The following is a 15,868-nucleotide window of genomic DNA, read 5'->3' as shown; positions in this document are numbered from 1 at the left end:
TGCGGCGCAGCGGCACAGGGACGCAGGACCACAGGGCCACAGGGCTACGAGGCACATGAGGGGGTTCGGTATGCGGTACATAGGTATGTACCGGCAGCTTCGACGCCGACGCCGTAGCTGGGCCAGGTACTCGACAGTCACTGCCTGCACCTGCCCGCACCTGCCTGCACCTGCCCGCACCTGCCTGCACCTGCACCAACCGCTCTTCGCAGCTTCCGTCTGCCCCTCCCCCTCCTTCCCAGCTCCGGACCCCATACCACGTCCCCGCGATCCCCTTCCCTCCATCCAACCTCGCAACATTGCCAAACAAGAAGCCGTCTCCTCGTTTCCCAGCGCTTCCCGCCACCAATGGACACTGCCCAGCCAGCCTTTGCCCCTCTCGAGGAACGCCCCCTCAAGGACACCATCTGCCTGTTTGACGTGGACGGCACCCTAACCCCTGCCCGTCTGGTAAGTCACCGACTCCCGCTGGTCTTGTTCCGCTGGCCAGCTCCCAACTCTCACATCAGCCCCTCCCCCTTTCCCAAAGAAAATAAAAAATAAAAATAGAGAGAGAGAAAGAGAGAGAGAAAGGAAAGGAAAGAGAAGAAAAAGCCAAGACCGCTGCTGAACCACCTGCAGGGCGCCTCCCCCGAGATCCTCGCCACCCTCGCGGCCCTCCGCCAAAAGTGCGCCGTCGGCTACGTCGGCGGCTCCGACCTCGCCAAGCAGCAGGAGCAGATTGGCCAGCCGGCCGGCGTCCCCGTTACCACTCTCTTCGACTACTGCTTCGCTGAAAACGGCCTCACCGCCTACAAGCTCGGCCAGGAGCTCCCGTCCAACAGCTTCATCCGCTGGATCGGCGAGGACAAGTACAAGCAGCTCGTCAGCTTCATCCTGCACTACGTGGCCGACCTGGACGTGCCCGTCAAGCGGGGCACCTTTGTCGAGTTCCGCAACGGCATGATCAACGTGAGCCCCGTGGGCAGGAACGCCAGCGTCCAGGAGAGGAACGACTTTGAGCAGTTTGACCGCGGGGCCGGCGTGAGGAAAAAGTTTGTGGCGGCCCTCAGGGAGCGCTTCCCCGACCTTGATCTGACGTAGGTTTGCCCAAAAGTTGCGTCGTTGCCGTTGCCGAGCGTGCGCCCGTGCCTGCCTGTGCTAAATTAGGGAAAACACCCTCCCCCGCAGGTACTCCATCGGCGGCCAAATCTCCTTCGACGTCTTCCCCAGGGGCTGGGACAAGACCTACTGCCTCAGGCACCTCGAGCAAGAGGCCCAGAAGCCGGGCGGCGTTGCCTACACCAAGATCCACTTCTTTGGCGACAAGGCCTTTGAAGGCGGCAACGACTGGGAAATCTACAGCGACCCTCGCACCATTGGACACGCCGTCAAGTCTCCCGATGACACGATGCGCATCCTCAAGGAGCTCTTTGACCTGTAGCCGCAGCCGGGAGTGGCCGTCGCCAGCATCCGAGAGGGACCACCATGGCGCACGAGATTCGTCACTGAGCGGGTCCGGTCGGAGGCGTGAGGGGAAAAAGAAGAAAATTTCAGAGGGAAGAGAGGAGTGCGAAATCCAGGATAAAGAAGAAAAAAGTTTAGAAACTCGTTGCACTTGCCTGCAAAGATTTTTTGCTGCTTCATTTCTCCCCTATGTACATTTTTTGGTTTGAGTAATTTGCAAGCTCTGATAATCCAGTCTGGAGGTGTGAATGGCAATGGCCTTGACCCATACCATGCGACGCTGTTACAGGGTAAACATGCAGTTACTGGCAAAGAGTATATCTAGAAGAGGAGAATAGTAGCAAAAGGGATAAATGATTCATGACAGGTATATCCAAAATCCACGACTTGGCCATGCCCATCGTCGACTTGTGCTCCTCAGCTCTGCACCAGCCAACCCGCGCGATCGCATCACCCCAGCCCATCTGACTGCCTCCCGCTTCCCGCTTCCCGCCTACCTCCCATACTCGAGATGCGGAATGATGACGGGCCCGTACTTGGTCGTAGCCGTGTAGGCCCCGTCTCCCTGCACGACAAAGTCCACCGCCAGGCTGAGCTTCGCCAGCCCGTGCTGACTGCCGCTGCCGATGCTGGGATTCGGGCTGAACGGTCCTTGGCTCGCCGCCGCCGCCGCCTCCTGGTCAAACGCCACAAGGGCGACGTAGTTCCTGCGGCCCATGAGCTTCTTCATCTCGCGGCCGGCTCCGCTGGCGTCGGTGTGGAATATCTCCATCATGTCCTCCTTGGTGTCGGACACCTCGTGGGTCGACTTGTGGCCGTTGCGGGGCACGTACAGCGTCTTCTGGTTGTGCAGCATCTTGAGCAGGTAGCCGCCCTGCGGGGCGCTGACGATGGGCGACGAGATGATCTGGTACATGGTCTTGTGGTCGTTGGGGTGCGTCGGGTCGTGGAGCAGGCCGGCGCCCGAGGCCGCGACATCTGCGCCCGATCAGCCGCCGACGCAAATGGAAAAAAAAGAACTGAAGAAATAATATAAAAAAAAAAAAACGAACGTCGAAGAGAGACAAAGGGGGGGAGGGGGGGGGGATAAAATAAAAGTAAATTAAAAATAAACCACTGGGGGAGAAAGCTCACCGCCTGATAAAAAGGTCATCCGGACGCCCTTTTGCTGCGCGATGCCCTGCAGCGTGCGGATCAGGTACGTCCGCTCCAGGTCCTTGGTCTCGTGGGTCCACATGTCCTTGAGCACCTCCTGGATGTCCAGCTCGCCAAAGTGGTTGAGCACGTTGCCCATCAGGCCCCCCTTGCCGACGGCCTTCTTGACCTGCGAGAAGCCCATGGCGACGGCCTCCTTGCCCCCGACGACGCCGGCCACCGAGCTCGTCACCTTGCCGAGGATGTTGTACGTCGTGTTGACGGCCTTCTTGCCGGCCGCGACGGTGTTGGCCAGGCTCTCCACCGCGTCCAGCCGGGGGTACACGAGCGGCACCGACAGCATCCACACGACGTGCTGGACGCTCGGGGGCAGCGTGGCCACCTTGGGAAAGATGCCCTGGTACGTCTGGCCGGCCATGACGCGGGCCTGGGTGCGCTCGGACCGGCAGTCCGGCCCGACGACGGCGACGGCGGGGCCGAGGTACTTGACAAAGTGCCACCCTGTCCCGGTGATGGTGAAGACGTCGTGGTCGGTCCGGACGTGCCGCATGATTTCCGCCGTCGTGTGGTGCTGGAACAGGAGGTACATGTCGGTCGCGATGCGGCCGATGTTTTTGAATATCGCCGAGGACTGCATGTACTCTGGGTAAGACCCATATCCGTCAAAGCTGGAACAAGAAGAATAATCATTAGTCTGCCGAAAGAAATCTCATACCGAGCAAAAGGTTGGGTGGGGGGGGGGGGGGGGGGGGAGCGCGAAAAGGGGCCGGGGGAATTTTCATGCTTTTTTTTTTTACACATACATGTCGTGGTCGTTCATCTGCAATACGTGGGGGATTTGCGCAAAGGCTTCTCTCAAAAAGGGCTGATCAAAGTGGCTCGTGTAGAAGTGAAAGTAGGCATGCGATACGTCCTCTTCGTGGCGGGCCGTCCACTGCACGTTCTTCTTGTTCTCCCTGCCGCTCATCGCCAGCCATTGCTTGAGCAGCGGGACCTCTCTCCAAAGCCTATCGCCGTAGATCTGATCGCCCAGCCCAAGCTGGACGTGGAACCCGCCGCAGTCCACATTCTTCTGCAGGACGTCCTTCCACATGAAGCCCACGCCGCCGAGGCGGGCTCTCTCGTTCTGCGACGTCCCGGCCGCAAAGTCGTTGCCCGAGTGCGCGATGAACCGCCATCCGGTTTCATACCGACCTGCAACTACAAACTCGTACCGGGTGCAGCCAAGGTGGGACGTGACCGCGTACGTCCATCTCTCCGTCCCGCACTCGCTCATCGGCAGCTCCAGATCGTACCTGTAAAAGGTCCACCGCTGGTGCGTGCAGATGGGCCGAGGCTGGAGCTGCTTCGGGTTCGGAGAGAGGTCGACGCTGAGATGCACGTGGATCGTCGGAGGCTGAGGCGCGTCCGTCACGAGGAGGATGCTGCCCAGCCACACGCCATTCTCCACGTCCATGTTGACATAGCGCAGGTATGGGCCGAAATACACCCCGTTGGTGGGATGGATCCTGTACATGTCCACGCCTGAGCCAGGGGGCGGCCCGGAAAACCCAGCCGCCGTGGGCGCGTGAGAGGCGACGCTCATGATGCTCTCGGCATACCCTGGTGTGTGGGGGGCGAATAGAGGCGACCCCATGGCCTGCTTGCCGAAAAGAGGAGAGGTCAAGGGGTTTCCGTACGTCGAAGCAGTAGGCGACAATGGCGTCTGCTCGTGCTGAATAGGGTTGGGGCCCTTGGGGAACTCCCATTGCGTTGCCTGGGTCGCAAGATGGATATAGTAGTACTGGCCGGAGTTCTGGTCGAGATGAGCGATCCATCCCTCCGGCAAAGGAGGAGGAGAAGCGGGCGTGGCCGTCTGAGTCTGCAGCGAGATGGTGGAAGGGCTGGGGGACTGCAGCGGCTGTCCATTCGGGTCCGGCCGTGGGTCGTTTGCAAAGGCTGGATGTCCGGGGTGTTGGAGGGCTGGTGACGCCAGTCCCGCGGCCGCGGCAGCAGCGACAGCGACGGCGACAGGGGCGACCGGCTTGGCAGGTGGCGGCGACGCCGACGACGACGGCGGTGGTGCTGCCGAGGCTTGCGCCCCAGCGGGAGGAGCGGTTTGCGGCCTCGTCGCGGCGGCAACGATTCCGGGGGCTTGTTGAGGCCGTTGCTGCTTGTCTCTCGGATATGCCGAGCTGCCGTTGGGGTTGACGCTCGAGTAGGCTGGAGGCGGCGTCTTGGTCCCCATGCGCTGGAAATCCTGCTCCAAAACGCTGACCTGCAGCGGTGCAGGTGCATCCCCCCCGCCTTGATTCTGCCTCTGGGGTTGATGCGAACTCGGCGGCTGCTGCTGCTGCTGCTGCTGCTGCTGCGGAGGGGCTGACGTGGCGCCCGGCCGCGGCTCAGGGCTAGACAGGACATTCGCACCCTGGTATACAGTAGGCTGCCCTGAGGGAGCCTGATCTGGTGCCTCTGTTGGCGTCCAGGGTCTCTGGGGAGGGGCCTGGTGTCCGTACTGCGCGAGCCTTTGGGCAGCGGCAGCGCTCTGTGCCTGATGAGCCTGCAAGCTGGTGAGAGTCGCGGTTCCAGCGATGCCGGAGGCAGCGTACCGGGCCTCGATCCCACCCCCGGGCACGTTCCCCGGCTCGACGACGGGAGTCTCCGGGGGCGGGGGGGAGCCGCGGCTCGCGCGCGTGGTGGAGTTGGAGGCGGTTGAGGCAAACCGGTTCACGCCGTGGTCGTCATGCTCGCTAATGGGAGGCGGCACCGAAGAAGAAGCGGCATGGTTGGACGAGGCAGCCGTTGAAGCGGCGCCCGGGGGCGGGTAGTAGACCCTTTGATAGCTCGGATAGTTTGCACCAGCAGGATTGGGGCGGCCCTGCTCCGGCAAAGGCCGCGCAAGCAGAAGCAGGCCTTGGTCGGCTTCGGGGCTCGAAGGTGAATGAATGACCTTTGGCGGCGCGCCTCTTCTCTCAGCCAAGCCCGGCCGTTTCTCGGCGAGAGCGGTGTCGAGACGAGGCGCTGCGTCGTTGTACGCGGAACCATATGGCCTCGGCGGAGTCGGTTTGCGCACGTCGCCGTCGTCGTCGTCGTCGTCGTCGGGGAAAGGGAGAGGGGCTGCGGAGCTCGAGGCACCGGGAGGCAGAGGGAACGAAGGCCGGCCTGCGGGAGAGGCAGCAGAGCTCCGGCCAGCCGGCTCTGGGCTCTTTGGTTTGAAGATGCGCAAGGGCTCGACAGTGGGGCTGTCGCCGCACCCATCCGGAGCCGGTCTGCTCAGGAACATTTCCTGGTCAGGGATGCCACGGCTCCTCTCCATCTTTTGGGGAGAGGGGGGGGGGGGGGGGGGGGGGGGGGGAGCCGCGATGCGTTTTCTATTCTTGGGGAACGGGCTGCCCTGCCCTGGGTGGGAATCTGCAACGGCGGAAGCAGAAACTCTGGTCTGCGTCGCGAAAGCTGTCGGATGATTTGCGAGTTGAGGGGGGCGGGGTTTGGTTCCCTCCTGCAGACGGCAAGGCGCAAGGCGGGACGGGGACGGGTCGCAGACAAGGCCGCTCGAGAAGCGTCAGCGTGGGAATCTGCACAACTGGCAGGCGGCGGGAAAGAGAAAGGAGAAGGAAGCGTCAGGAACTGGTTTGGGTTTGGCCATCGAGAGGAGCCTTCTCGTTTCCCCTCGACACCTTTCGACACCTTTCGGCCCTCTTCTCCGCTCGTCGACGAAAAGCGAGCCGCACCTCGAGGGAACTCTTGAACAGCCGACGCAGACTGGGCTCCCCCCCTGAGTTCCCCTGCCCCGTCGACGCCCAGCGGCGGGCCTCTGGCGGGGGGCCTCTGGCGGGGGGCCCAGTAATTCCAGATCGTTCGTGTGAGTGTGTGAGCGTGTGAGTGGCCCAAAGGTTGGTGGTGCATGGCAAGATGAGGATGCCCGTCGACACTCTGTTTCGCCTTGGATTCTTCGTCGGCGGGCGCTTGCAGCTTTCTAAACCATCAGCCATCCTTGATTGGCTGGAGGCCCCTGGCCCGTTGCCGTTTAGTTGGCCCAGCCTCTGCTCTGATTCGCCGCAGGCCTGTGCCGCCTGGCCTATTTCTGCCCGCCCAATGCAAGCAGCACCAGACCCAGCACGGCTAGGCTAGGCGCGCCCCCCGCCACTTCTCCCTGATGAAAAGGCCTGGCAGATGCTCCGAACGGTGAAACGACTTGGCCAGGGTTAACGAAGGGATTGCTTGGCCGTCAATGCCGCGTCTCCAAACAACCACCAAGCTTCCATTGCCGCAGGGTTGCCCCGTCATCAATGGCCGAAAGCCGTACACATCAGCTTATCAACGGGGTGGCAGCGAGCTTCCCCGTCATCACCAAGCTGCGCTTATTCCTCCCGCACGATGACGAGAGATCCGACAGGAAATCGAGCCCTTTCTTTTCTTCGTTTGGCCCATCCGCATCCGCAAAATAGCTCCATTGCCCCAATTCCCCGTCTGCACAAGGAAAGCTCACATCACGCACTGGGTCTACATCTTCTTGTACCCGTTGCCAAAACATCCGGTCGGGCCTATCGGGTGCTCAAAGCCCCAGCTTGCGTAGATTCATATTCATCCCCTTGTTACCGCTACATGGTACAGAGAACATATGCAAGGAAACCCCCGACACACAAATCACCTCTTCTTGTTCTTGCGCTTGTTTGACTTGCCGCTCTTCTCCATCCCGGACGACTTGGCTTTGCCCAACGAGTCGGTGCTGTTGTCCAAAAGTTCAAACTCTTCGCTGACAGAGTCATTGCCCGGGGTTCGCTGCGCAGCGTCGGCCGCGTCCTCGACCTCGGGAGCCTGAGACTTTGTGTCCGCCTCCTTCTTGGCGGTGAGACGGCCGACGGTCAGGTTGTAAACGTGGAGAGGCAATCGCACCACGGCGGTGTCCTTGAACGTAGGTTGAGCCAGCTCGTTGGGCTGCTTGAAACGTCAGTTACTCATATCCGGGTAACGGGGCGCATCGTTCGAGAGAACATCGGTACGGGGAGGCGGGGGGGGGGGACCTCACGTGGGCACAGGAGCACTTACGTCAAGGAGATATTCACCAACGTTGCCGTCCTCGTCTTCTTCTTCCAGGTAAACGTCTCCGAGGGAATCCACGACGAGAATCTTTCCGTTTTCAGCAACGACCCTCCGGCGAGCTCCAGTAGGCCCGGACGAAGGCTCGCGGGAGTCGGCGGAACTCTTCTTGGCGATCCTTTTCACCCGTCCGCGACCACTCTCCTTCTTGGACTCCTTCACCTGCATGCGGCGCTCCTTGCGATTCTGGGGAATGGGCGGAGGGGCGTCCTCATCGGGGGACTCTGCTGGCTGAGGTTCCATGGCGGGAATGCCCACGCTACCGCCCCAGGCGGTGTCCCTGGCAAACTTGACGTATCGCTCGACGAATTCCCGCTGCCGCTTCCAGCTCATGTACAGAACGAGGTAGTGAATCGCGCCGCCGCCGACCACGAACAGCCCAACCATGACGGTTCCCAAACCAGGCCTGTACCTGTTGTAGTAGTAGTCGGTTCCTTTCCACAGCGGGAAACCATTGGCAAGGAAGTGGTCGTAGCGATCTCGAGCAGGCCCTTTCAAGATGTTGGCGATCAGGCTGAGCCGAGTCTGGCTCTCCGACGCTTGCTTGACGGCGTTTCTGATTTCGGCAGCAGTGGGGGGCTTCACTGCGCTCTTCTTTCCCGTTCCGCCGGCTTTCTTGTTGCGTTCCGCTCGCAGCCGCTGCTTAACCTTGTCTGGATGGAGAGCAACCGTCTTCTTGCGGTAGGCCTTCTGAATGTCCTCAAACGAGGCCGACGGAGCAACACCGAGGATGTCGTAAAACGTCGCGCCAGCGTCGCTCTCGTGAGCCGAGATTTCGTCGCGTATTCGAAAGATCTCGCGATCTAGATGCACGGGAGTGGTCAGAGGTCGCAGTTGCGCGAAGCTAGGAAAATGGGACATTCGCGCATCCAGGCGAACACGTCCGACGGGGGCGACTTGAGCCATACCTTCTTTGCTCCACGCGGCTGCGAGAGGCGCGAGAAGGGACAGCAGCCCAAGGGAGAGATGAGCGAATTTCATAGCGGCGGAAGCAAAGCAAACATCGCTGGGGGAAGTGACGCGCAGAGAGTGGACAAGTGGTGAGATTGTGCGCTGAAAACAATCCCACGGGCCAGAAGGAAAGAAGAAGCAGAAGACAGCGAAAAGGAGAGAAGGGGAAAAAAAACAAAAAAAAAAACAAAAAAAAAAAAAAAACACAAAAGGCGGAGCTGGTGTTAGCGTCACGGCTACGAGGCCAGGTGGCTTAACGGGGGCGCTGACCAGCCCGTACTTTCCGCTCTCGGCTAGCACAGGTCAGCTTGACGTAGCAGCCCTAGGTACAGTACCTTTGACCTACCAGGAACTCGGGTGCCGAGGTGCCGGCAGCTACCAGACTGCAGCTTTTATCCATCAGACTAGAAGCTCATTGATATGTACATAAACTAGGTGGTGTAGATCATCGATTCAACTGTTGCTAGGGCACACCGGCTATTGTTGGGTGAAAAATGTCAGCATTGGCCATTTACTGTTGTTCCCTTGTCTGAGCGGAGCACGTCGCGCATCCAGGCACATCCATGATCCAGGCACATCCAGGCACATCCAGGCACATCCAGGCGCATCCAGGCGCATCCAGGGTCGTTGTCGTCGCGGAGGCGCCTCGGGTCGGACTGCAAGCCTTGGTGCCGACAGAGTCGAATCAGTTTTGGCAAACAAGTCGGGGCTGGCTAATCATGATCCTCTTCAGTTGGGCCTGGACATCCATCCAGAGCCTCGTCATCGTACTGCATCTTGCACCAGAAACAATACCGGTGCCGCTCCCTCAGGTATTTCACCAGTTGCCCCAATCGCTCCGCTGGTTCGCGGGCGTCAAACTCCTCCAGCTCCTCGTCCTCTTGGTCCAAATCCTCCGCAGTCACATACAACATCTGCTTCTTCCCCAGAGCAATTTGATCCTCCTCGTCATCGTCGGCGTCGTCGTACGTGGGCAGTCTGGACAAGGACTGCTCCAAATCGTACCGCATCCGTCTGTCCCGTTCCCTTTCTTCTCTGCGACGTACCAGCCCCCTGTAGAGAACCGGTATTGACCTCAGGGGTCGCGCTGGGAAGGGCGCAGAGCTGGATCCGGAGCCTGGTCCTTGTCTCGAAGCGCTCGAAACCTCGCTCTGCGATTGCTCGTCGTCCATCCGCTCCGCGACTCTCTGCGCAGCCTCGAACTGCTTCTCCAGCCTTTCGTCCTCTCGCTCCTTTCGTACTCTTTCCCGATACTCGTCCGGGTCGACCTTGACGCTCTTTGCGACTCGCCCATCCATGGCTTCGTGCATCTTTCTCTTCTTCTCGCTGTCCATGCCAATGCCGCCGCGGTCCTCCTTGATGTTGACCTTGATTGGTTCTGGTGTCCCCGGATTTCCGCTCTGTTCGTCCTTCTTGCCCAAGCCTCCTCCGGTGAATCCCATCTTGGCCATCATGGCGAAGCCCTTGCTTCTTTTGCCAGTTGGGGCATCCAGCATCGAGGTCGTGAGGGCCTTTTCTCTTGCCGCGGCTTCCTCTTCCGCGAGCTGCGCCTTGGACTTGACCATGCCCCTGGCGAGGGACTCTTTTTTCAACCGCTTTATACGTTGCAGGGAGGTCTCCACGCGCGGCGCGGGTTCCTCAAACGTCATGTTCATGTAGTCATCCTCTCCTGTTTCAGCCTCGGCGCAAACATTGCCTTCTGGATGTGCCATTTGCGTTGCTTTCCATGCAAATGCTTTTTCGACAAGGCTCGAGACGTCTCTCGACTTGCGCAAAGTATGGTAAATAGTAACAAAAGTAGGGCACCCGCTCAATGGGTGATTCGCGAGCCTTTTGCCCGAGTTCTGCATTAATCTCAGTGGCAAACAGTGGGTACTCTATACTGAGGCAAGGGGGATTGGATGGTTTGGCTGTAGTTTGGTCGGCGCGGTTCCACTTCCTTCATCCAAACAAGCTTGAGCTCTACCTATGTACATAATTTATTAAGCCTCCAGCGTCACCTCTCCTACTACTCCGTACCTCCGAGGCGTTCGAACCCCATCCCATGACGAAAGTTGGCCGCAAGTCTTCAACATCTTCAAGAGACATCAAAATAGGAACCACGGAGACGAGTACGACATTTTGCACCGAATTTGAAGATGCTCAGACATGCATTTATTTTATTCTTCGTCCCACGTTCCGAATCGGCGTCAACCAGCCCACCAGAGTTACGAAATAAAACCTGCAGAGGACGACTCGTGGGAGAAAACGTAGTGAATATATCTACTTGTGAAACAGCAACCGTCTACCTATTCTTGGCTCGTTTCCTCGCCTGTCTCTCCCTCTCGTACGCATTCGCTTCCCGTCCCTCCTCGCTTTGTATTTCCGCCACGAGCCTCTTGAACTTCTTCTCGTAAGCTTCATCCTTGGCCTTCTTGATGCGGAGGTTTTCTCTGGCCATAAAGTTGGCGTCCTTTCTGAGCTCCCTCATCGCGGCTTTGCGCTCCTTCTTATGCTCAGCCTTGAGTTTGGCCAGCTCGGCACGCTCGCGGTCAGGGTCGTAGTGCTTGTCAGGGTCGAACGTCTCCTCGAACTTGGGTATATATGTTTTGATGGCAAGAGGGCGGTGATGGTGGAGCTCCAGTGGTCGTCGTGATATCTGCGCAAGGCTCATCATGCGACCAAGTTTGGCAGTTAGCTTGTCAGCCTTGTCCACCAGCTGACTGGGTAGCTGTGCTTGGCACGCTTTCCCGCCAAGGTGCTTCGCAACGTCGACAACTTGTCCAAATGTCTCCAAGAACGCATCCTTGCCAGCCCAAAGGTCTGCAGCAGCGTTCAAAATGTCCAAAACGGTACTCATAGTGGCAACTTTCACAGAGACGGGCGCCTTTTCGGTCGAGCAATCCGCAAAAGTCAACCTTCTCACCGCAACGTGTGCTGCGTTTTGCGTTCTCATCCCTGCTGGAGGCTCATGCTGAGGGAAGTTGCCCAGCTTCTTATCCGGCGCAATAGGCGATAGAGCACACAAGGCGTTCAAGCAAAAGTTCGGGACCTCTGGGACAAATCGCTTAGACAGCTGCTGATACTGCAAGAATAAGATGGCAAGATACGCCCCGGTCGAGTAGTCGGACAGTCGTTGGGGGACTTTCTGGCTCAAGAATCGACCCATAGTGAGCATGGCCGGTGTGACAATCTGGTGGAAGTGATCGGATGTTGGAAATATTGTACCGACAGCCGTCAACAAGACAAGGTCAGATTGTTGTAAAGACAAAGGACGGCTATGACCAATTTGATCCATGTGATATCGAAATCTTTTGCCAACCTCGGCCGGGAACATTTTCGAGAGAGAGTGAAGGTGGCGGATTAGACTTTCCAATACGTCAAACGAAGGCGACGACTTTTCATCCCATGGTAGGGATATGAAATCGACCAGAGCGACGCTAAAATTTCCTAGCCTTTCCTTGTTCTGACTGTCCAATTTGGGGTGGTGAAGAGCTCGGATCCGTTGGACGATTGTGGGTAGGGTTTTGACAGCGAATGCGCTTGTTATGGCTTGGAATTCTTGACAGGTTTGCGGGCACGCGAAAGTATACGGGAGCCCTTGGTCATCTGATTTTAGCGCCCCAATGTCTTTCGCTGCCCAGTCAGCCATGCGGAATACAGGGTTTCTGGCCTCCTCTTCATTCAAGATTCCCTTGGTAAACTCGTCTTCCTCTTCGTCCGCTTCGTCTTCCCGAGACGAATCTTCATCCGGATTTCCGTCAGAATCCTCATCGCTCTCCGTAAGTTCCAAATCGGACCCGCTGGCAACTAGGTCATCGTCAAGGATGAAGTCGTCTTCGTCGTCGAAACCCAGTTCCGTTGCAGTAGGTCGCGTCTTTATGCCACTACCCAAACCGAAGCCGTCGTCTTCTTCCTCAACCTCTGTGTCATGGAGACCCCCTGTGTTGCTCTGCTTTTTGTCTTCACCCTCATCCCCTTCACCATCGGCAACTTCTTCTCCTCTCATGCGTTTCTGCCGTTTTTCCTCGAGCTCTTTTAGTTTCTCCGATTCCTCTTCTACTTTTTCTTCTTCTGTCTTTGTGCGCTCGGTCGGTTGGGCACGTCGATCTTGCGCCAACTTCTTCACTTCGAGATCAAAATTTCTGTCGAAAGCGTCCCGGTCGAGTCCGGCAATGGATGATTGCTTGGCAGTTGCTGCGTCGTTTGGGCGCGTGGAACCCTTGGAGGTGGAGAGAAGCATTTGTATACTTTGCATTTCCTTATCCAACTCAGCGCGAATATCGTCGTCGACTTCCTTGGCGGCTTGTCGCTCATATTTATGCATCTTTGACTTGGCAATAACTTCTTCCATGACCTCCTTTTTCGTCCTTTTCCTTTGTGGCTCATCTTGATACGTTTCCTTTTCATCACCGGCTGATGCTAGGGAGCGTAGTCTTTTAAGCCTTTGATTTTCTCTAACCGAACCATCACTATCGTAATCCATCTCCAAGTCGTCTTCGTGAAAATCATCAGCGGGAGCATCGTCATCAAACTCCAATTCCTTGCCCATATGCGTCAGACTCTCAATTGGGGCGTCATCTTCGAGGTCAAACATTGAGCTTTTCTTGTGGCTTCGCTGCTTCTCCCTGGCAAATCGTTCGAGCATTTTGTCTTCTGGAGCCATTGTGGGGTCGTTTTCGCCGAAACGTCTGTCGAGAATGCCTCCAACCTTGTTGCGGCGCTGCATTTCGACCAGAAGAGTCTCTCGTCTCTGCAATAGAAATAGCTGTGTCAGATATATTTCGAGCAGAATGCCAAGAGCGAGCGTTAACCTACCCGCTCCTCACCAACAGCCTTTGCCACGCCGGGTCGTCCTCTAATTCCCTTGGCAGCATCACCGCTGACGACACGATTGGTCGTCACTTCAAACTTTGGCCCACGGGCAGCATGCTTAAGATCGAACGGGTTAAATTGCTCGCGGATTCCTTCCAGGACAACTCCGCGTTGCAGTCGCTTGTCGTTGCGGGCTTTGCCATCTTCGAAGTTCTTGCGTCTCTGTTTTTTTGATTGTTGCGGGCCCGTAATACCTTGCTCTCTCAGAGAAGCCTTCAAGCGTTTAAGCTGTGAGCCTGCCATATCCTCGATGGTTGACTATCGACAGCGACACATCTCACATGTTGCAAATAAGGTGGGCTTCCTCTCAAGCAACGGTAACTCGAGAAATTTTCGACGTCTTGGTGTTATCGATAAGAGGACCCATGCGGTCCCGTGTAAGTGGACCGGACCAGACTCGACCTGCATCCAAGGGGTTAGTCCTATTTTGGATCAAGCTTTTGGCGGTGGTTGGAGGCAGAATTAGACTATGCATCGCGTTGGTACGGTCACAAGCAAAGCCCTGAACCTCCAAACGGGTTTGATTCCACGCACGGAAATCTAGCAATGACTGGAAAGTTATGTTGGCATTCTCAAAATGGAGTGGAGAACGACCTTGTTAGGTTATGCGCGCGATGAGAGAGTGATACTTATGGGCATCGGGCTCGCCGCCTTTGGGATTGTCGGCACAATGACGTCTGTTTTAACAATGATTCGCGACGCCCACGCAATTGATCCAAAGCAGCCAAAAACCCAATACATCACGCAGGATACGGAAGACTCACTTGAGCTAGGGACTTTGGAGAAGCTTTTGTTGCATCCAAACTACTCTATCAGGGAGGTGGCTACCAAGATCCTTTGCGACCGAGCCATCAACGACAATGAAACCCTTCTTCGGCTGCTTTATGGTATTACTCGCCCTGACTACGATGAGCGAATGAGATGCCTACGCGCTCTTGCTTTGCTTACAGGACAGACAATGGGTGCGTTTTGCGACTTGAAAGTTTTGGCGCTCGCTGACGATTGTTAGGGCTCGACGGTCTGTCACAGCTCAACAACGACAAGGCGTACTCGGCGTTGGTCAGGTCGCTCGAATTGAGCTTGGATGATTCAGAACTTCCAGACTTGACGAACTATCACTGGGATGAATATTATCTCAGGGACATGGCCGAGAGGTTCTGCCTCATGTTTGTTCATGAACTGATCAACAAGTATGGTGCGACTTCACTCGTCAAGGCCAAGTTTGTCGAGAAATGGCTGGCCAAACAGAAATGGGGAGATGGCCCAGAATCTCGTCGTCACAACTTCAAAGCCTACACCGATCTCAAAGGGAACCGGATCGTCGACATTGTTGAACGCATCAAACAGTCTAAGCGTGGTACGAGGGCCCTGGAGCGTGCTGGCTTGATGGATAAAGACAGCTCTAGAAGACGGATGCGAGAAATGCCCGACGTCATCATGGAGATTGAGGAAGAGGTCGTGGAGGAAGATATGCCAGCTACTCGGGTGCGACGACCCATGCGAGAGCACTCTGTAGAGGAGCAACGGTTAAGACGACAACACCGGGAAGCCATGGTCCTCAACGATGGCACCAGACCGCTAGGTAGAGAAGACATCATTGAAAGGGATCATGGTTCGGCAAACTAGGAGTCATGGCTTAATAGCACCGAAATAATCATTCCTTCAACGTCAACTTGAACCGAGCCTCGTGGACCTTGCCGCTTAGTAGGGAACCGAAGTATTTTCGCCCTGTCGATTGCAGCTTACCTGTTGTGCTCTTATCGGATGAAGGCCATGCATGGGCTTTTAGAAGCAGTTATTCAATTGCCAAGCACCATATGTTGGCGAACGTCATGATTTGACCAAGGGAGGGAGCGTTTTAGCAGCTACGGCAGTCGCAAACAGGTGATTTTAAGAAAGTGACGACGGTTGAGATTCGGCGTTTTCATGGTTGATGATTTAAATGATCCTCATTAAAGCTTGCTACGAAGTACTCCGTACACAGCTACATGCGGGTGACCGGACGAGGGCGCTGGGAATGAAAAAGGATTGATGGCGGCACGTTTGGTCTACGGACATACTTTGTCTTGGGGACCGCAGTGCATGCGACACCCGGTGCACGCAGCGGTCGTTCAAGAAGTCCGAATTGAGCGCATTCCCACTACTGTTCAACTGCAAGGCATGATACGGTTCTTATGTTGAGAAGTCTCTGGTTGCCGCCGATTGTCTCCCACATGTACTGGCTCCAAGCTGCAAGCCGTTAGACTGCGATTCCGGTTACGGAGCGAGCTGCTCTGACCCGATGGTTTACAGCTTGGTGTGTCATGAAACATTGGGGATGACCCCCCTTGGCCGTGCCAGAGCGTGTTGCTGGTCCGGATATTATCGGCCAAACTGAAATAAC

The 15,868-nt window shown here is 57.0% G+C and overlaps 6 protein-coding genes across 6 annotated transcripts; 2 read left to right on the top strand and 4 right to left on the bottom strand.

Moving 5' to 3' along the window:
- Positions 1-348: 348 nt before the first annotated feature.
- On the top strand, positions 349-1,423 carry UV8b_03975 (uncharacterized protein; the record flags this gene model as incomplete). The annotated part of the gene is made up of 3 exons (XM_043141473.1): positions 349-450; positions 622-1,079; positions 1,171-1,423. 3 exons carry the CDS (start codon positions 349-351, stop codon positions 1,421-1,423), a joined length of 813 nt encoding a protein of 270 aa, XP_042997407.1.
- Positions 1,424-1,939: 516 nt separating this feature from the next.
- On the bottom strand, positions 1,940-5,896 carry UV8b_03974 (uncharacterized protein; the record flags this gene model as incomplete). Its single annotated transcript, XM_043141472.1, has 3 exons — positions 1,940-2,424; positions 2,581-3,269; positions 3,405-5,896. 3 exons carry the CDS (start codon positions 5,894-5,896, stop codon positions 1,940-1,942), a joined length of 3,666 nt encoding a protein of 1,221 aa, XP_042997406.1.
- Positions 5,897-7,227: 1,331 nt separating this feature from the next.
- Positions 7,228-8,661, bottom strand: UV8b_03973 (uncharacterized protein; the record flags this gene model as incomplete). The annotated part of the gene is made up of 3 exons (XM_043141471.1): positions 7,228-7,518; positions 7,630-8,483; positions 8,589-8,661. 3 exons carry the CDS (start codon positions 8,659-8,661, stop codon positions 7,228-7,230), a joined length of 1,218 nt encoding a protein of 405 aa, XP_042997405.1.
- Positions 8,662-9,344: 683 nt separating this feature from the next.
- Positions 9,345-10,343, bottom strand: UV8b_03972 (uncharacterized protein; the record flags this gene model as incomplete). The annotated part of the gene is made up of 1 exon (XM_043141470.1): positions 9,345-10,343. One exon carries the CDS (start codon positions 10,341-10,343, stop codon positions 9,345-9,347), a length of 999 nt encoding a protein of 332 aa, XP_042997404.1.
- Positions 10,344-10,915: 572 nt separating this feature from the next.
- On the bottom strand, positions 10,916-13,728 carry UV8b_03971 (uncharacterized protein; the record flags this gene model as incomplete). The annotated part of the gene is made up of 2 exons (XM_043141469.1): positions 10,916-13,363; positions 13,429-13,728. The coding sequence occupies 2 exons, from the start codon at positions 13,726-13,728 to the stop codon at positions 10,916-10,918; spliced, it is 2,748 nt and encodes a 915-aa protein (XP_042997403.1).
- A 334-nt stretch (positions 13,729-14,062) lies between these two features.
- Positions 14,063-15,111, top strand: UV8b_03970 (uncharacterized protein; the record flags this gene model as incomplete). Its single annotated transcript, XM_043141468.1, has 2 exons — positions 14,063-14,447; positions 14,495-15,111. 2 exons carry the CDS (start codon positions 14,063-14,065, stop codon positions 15,109-15,111), a joined length of 1,002 nt encoding a protein of 333 aa, XP_042997402.1.
- Positions 15,112-15,868: the final 757 nt, after the last annotated feature.

The sequence above is a fragment of the Ustilaginoidea virens genome, chromosome 3 (assembly GCF_000687475.1).
Source record: "Ustilaginoidea virens chromosome 3, complete sequence".
Taxonomy (NCBI): domain Eukaryota; kingdom Fungi; phylum Ascomycota; class Sordariomycetes; order Hypocreales; family Clavicipitaceae; genus Ustilaginoidea; species Ustilaginoidea virens.
The sequence above is the reverse complement of the archived record's forward strand: the minus strand, read 5'-3'. Positions and strand labels throughout refer to the sequence as shown.